Raw genomic sequence first — 4,771 nt, forward strand, 5'->3', positions numbered from 1 at the left:
GTTGGTTCGTCTGCTTACAAGTAAACTCACAAGTTGACTTCAAGTTGCAGCGGCGGCGGCGATTTCTTGCTTCGCCGAAGCGAAGGCGTCCTGGATCGCGGAGAATCCTCGGGGCTCCGGAGGAGTTCTCGCCTACATCGTCCATATAGGACGACTCGGGAACTCAACTCCTACCCCGGGCAGCTCACCGATCCCCTTAAGCCCAGGGGAAAGGTATCAAGCCATTTGACAGCAGATGCTGGCTGTCAAACCGGCTTTTACGCAAAACAGGCGGGAGGCAGCAAACAGCTGCGACCAGCGAAATCGCCTGCCACCGGAAGTCCATCTACGTACGTGTTTTTATATACCTATATTATATAGATGTCACACCTGTGACAGGTAAAAACATGCTTTTTTGAAAAACGGTGCCATCTGTTGGACGTAAAAGCAACACACGCTACGATTTTACCATTCCATTTCAATGTTTCCGATTTACGATCGATTTACGATTTCCAAATTTCCAATTTTACGATTCCATTTCAATGTTTCTGATTGCATTGTTAAATTGAATTTTCATAGATTTTGATTTATTTTCATTTTGATTTAATTATTTCGTGTGACATTGCATTGGAATTGATGCACAGACAATGGAACAACAAAAAATATTGTATACCCACAAGCATTGTGAAATTAAACATATTAGAAACGTACGCTTTCTCTTTTCTTTCTTTTCCATTTAACCAGACTGAGCCACAGCAACGCGTGGCCGGGTACAGCTAGTTACACATAAAAATGTAATACTTAATTTGCCACACTGATTTTACAATAAATAATTTGGATTTTTTGTTGTCTAGCTCAGGGGTAGGCAACCTTGGCTCTTTTATGACTCGTGGACTTCAACTCCCAGAATTCCTGAGTCACCATGGCTCAGCTTGGAAACCTCTCCCTTTCCCTTCAGCATGGCTGGCTCAGGAATTCTGGGAGTTGAAGTCCACGACTCATAAAAGAGCCAAGGTTGCCTACCCGATCCAGCTAGATGTATGTATAAAAAAGCAGCCTGGCAACCAAATGTGAGTTAGTCCGCTCTATTTGTCCTCCTGTGGTTGTGAAAGCTGGACCTTGAAAAAGCAAGAGAGGAAGAAAATTGACTCGTCTAAGCTGTGGTACTGGAGAAGGCTCCTGCATGTTCCTTGGACAGCAAAGGTGACTAACAAGCAAGTACTGGAGTACATAATGCCAGATGTCACTGGGAGGCAAAATCAGAAAACAGTGTTTCACTTATTTTGGCCCTGTCATTGGGGGAATTTACTAGGAAAGCAATTAAGTTTGAAAGAGTTAGCGGTAAAAGGAAACCAGGCCACCAAAGAACATGGTGGCTGGACACCATCAAAGCTGAGCCAGAGCACAGAACCAGCCAGAGCACAGAACCAAACAAAGAAGTAATGCAAGATCGGAAGCTGTGGAAAAACCTGGCCATAGAATCACCAAGAGTCGGACACAACTGAATGGATAACACCATCATCATCTGTATGTATGTACACTATTTATTTACATACTGGAGTTTTTAAATACAACAAACCTAGACCTCTATATATGCCTAGATATGTGTGTATTAATGGCTCGATATGTGTGTATTAATGGCTCGATCAATTGTGCCTCTGTGACAAAGTCCCAACTTGTTTTAAATCTGATGATAATTCTTAATAATACCCTTCCTAATTTTCATAGAAATGGTGGAAGCTTGTGGCATGTGGCTTAAATATTAGAAGGCTAAGAAAGGACATTCCCTCAATGTTACTCTTTTCTCTTAAAATAATAGATTGAAGAATTTTTTCCTTGCGTACTAACTTCAGCTTATTTATAAAATTTAAATAAGATACATTTTATTTTTGATTTTTATACAATAGTTGAAGGCTAGAAACTGGGAGGCCACGAATTCTAGTCCTGCCTTGGACACGAAGCCATGGGTGACTTTGGGCTAGTCACTCTCTCTCGGCCATAGGAAGAAAGCAACGGTAAACCACTTCCAAATATGTTGCCAAGGAAACTGCAGGGAGTCTCGTAGTGGCCAATAGTGACTTGAAAGCCCCAAACCAAAATTGATTTATTAAAAGATAATATTTTAATAATATTTCTCACCTTTAAGGACATTAAACTTTCAAATCTGGACACTTCAGTAATATAATTATGAACTCTAACTTTCAGTTCTTCTTTTTCACGTAAAGTTACTTCCAATTCAGTCGAGATTACCTGTTTATATTACAAACTGTTAGGCATATTATTCACAAAGTAAATAAACCACACGCTGACCAAGCAGTAAATATGATCTATTCCATATCAAAATTGAACAACAGAGAGGCAGCTTGTAACAGCATTTCTCTTGGTTATTAGTTTCTCATATTCAAATTAAAAGAACAAAAAAAATAATCAGCATTCAGTCTTGTGACTTCCAACCTATGGGTAAGTAATTTTCCTTATGGAAAATTTGAGACAATGCCTATTTTGGCATTGATACTTGGCATTGCCAGTGCTCATATTGGTATTAACACTTGAACTTTAAAAAAGTTAACTGATACCTAATTAAACATTTCAAGTGATATCATTATTCAATGTTTATACTAGTCAACATTAAACTAGAACAGTTACCACACTAGAAAAAAACACATAAATTGAATATACATTCAAGCAGGCCGTTACAGAAATTTTTCTGGAAAAATTGTGAAATATGTAGCCATGAGGGATTTATCTTTATCAGTAAATACAGAGAAGAATAACTATGAGTCTCTGATGTTTTAACCATGATAGGAGAAAATATTGTCATTCAGAATTAACAGTTGAAAGCATTGGGAAAAAAATAATTGGAAAGGACAATATATTGTCAGTAAACCCAGTCTAGCTATCACAGTTAGCTAAACTAGAAATACATGTTCAAGTTGGAATGCTAGAAAAAGAGTGGTTGGAAGCAAAAGGGTAGGAAGGAACAAGAATTCACTACAGCAGGGGTCCCCAACCTTGGCCACTTTATGACTTGTGGACTCCAACTCCCAGAATTCCTCAACCAGCCATGTGTACTATATGAATTACTTTATACCTGGTTTTCTCTAGTCATTGTGGCTAGATCATCCTGTAATCTTCTGTTTTCCTTCAAAGCCATTTCTTTTATTCTGCCAGTTTCTCCAAGCTCTGAGTGTATTGCATCAAACTGGCGGTGGAGACTGGCAAGTTCACGGTCTTTCCCATTTAAGGCATCCTTTAATTGGCTAATAAATGAGGGATTTAGAAAATCTTAAAACATAATTTATCTTTTTTGCAATACTGTATGTACACTATGGTCACAATTTAAAAAGTATAGCAATTAATTAAAACATACCTTTGTACTGAATAGTTCGAAAGATATTTTACATGTTACCAAGTACAGAGCTATTTTTGGAACTGAACATGTATCCGTCATGTTTCTGTAGAAAAACTAAATTACCAAGCATTTGGGAAATTATACCTGAATTTCTTGCACTATGGCACAAATGGCAGCATTGGTAGAAGACAAATATGATGCTAAGCTTTAATTAGCTTTAATCTAGTTTGTAGAATAAGCTAAATCTGGTTCATAGCCAAGAAAACCATAGCGTAGTTCCCTATTAAAATTAGCTATTGTTGCTTCTAGCTACCCTACCCTAGAGATTGTGAAGCACTTTCTAAAGTGCAGAGTGGCAATGTATATTCCCTGCAGCCAAACAGTAGTATAAGGGGCAAGTAGCAAGAGAGATTTTGAGATTTTTTTGACAAGAGGGAAATTAACACTCTCAAATATGCCTCCCATGCCTTGCATTCTTTTTAAAACTTTTAATCGTCATTTGAAAAAGTCCTTTCTGCTATATATGTTCTTTCAGTAAAGACCTAGAACAAGATGGATTGACGACCTCAGCCAAGTATGGCTTGCCCAATTGGCAAAAGAAAGCTCGGGATCGTATTGGTTGGAAACATGCGGAAGAGGCGTTCATCCTGCAGTGGATAAAATGATGATGGTGGTGATGATGATGATGAGGGGAAGAACAAAGAGCACTGTGCCCCAGCCCTCTGTTTATTTTTATATACAATAAGTTCAGTAATTAGATACTAAAAAAGAAGTTATTACCAATTTAGCAGAATTAGAAAACAAGTTCAGAAGACCTAGAAAACAACTTTACAGTGAAATGTTATATCTTCAGTGAGATTAAAGTGAATGGTTATAAAAGTGGTTTGAATAAAGAAAGCATAGTTATTTTAGAAGGTAACCAGCCATTTAAACAAAAGCTATAATATACAGTAAAGTATTCTGCACATCCATCATCTTATGCTAAATAAGCATTTCATTTAATAGCTTCCCTGATATATAACACAATTATCTAAAATAAAATTAGCTAAACTACAAAATTCCAGTTTTTTTCTTTCTTCTATTTTACCTCATGAAGTATGCAGTGGCTCAGTTAGTTTTAGAATCTCATTAAAATTACCCCTGACCATTTTAAAATGAGTTTCAGAATAACCAAGTTATAATTTTATTACTTACTCTAAAGACAATTCCAACTGAGCAACTGTTTTTTGTAAGTTGAGGATAGTCTTTTCCTGTTCAAAGAGAGAGAGTTATGCATGTTATGTATTTTCTTTTCCTGTAATTTTAAATCTAACATAGGGTTAGATTTAATTTGACAAACTATCCTTTCTCTATCCTAACCAAATATTTCTTTCAAAACTCCTGCAACAAGCACACAACACTAATATGCATGACATTATATAGACATATCAATACAACTTT

General features: G+C 36.9%; 1 protein-coding gene across 1 annotated transcript in view; it reads right to left on the reverse strand.

The window, feature by feature from the left end:
* Positions 1-4,771, reverse strand: part of CEP135 (centrosomal protein 135) — a gene marked incomplete in the record, with an annotated part of 42,986 nt that overhangs the window by 8,012 nt on the left and 30,203 nt on the right. Inside the window, 3 exon segments of the mRNA XM_015823987.1 lie at positions 2,119-2,229; positions 3,071-3,239; positions 4,526-4,581. Of these exon segments, the coding sequence (XP_015679473.1) occupies positions 2,119-2,229; positions 3,071-3,239; positions 4,526-4,581 (336 nt within the window).

This window comes from Protobothrops mucrosquamatus, unplaced genomic scaffold (genome assembly GCF_001527695.2).
Source record: "Protobothrops mucrosquamatus isolate PMUCROS unplaced genomic scaffold, P.Mucros_1.0 scaffold2066, whole genome shotgun sequence".
NCBI lineage: Eukaryota > Metazoa > Chordata > Lepidosauria > Squamata > Viperidae > Protobothrops > Protobothrops mucrosquamatus.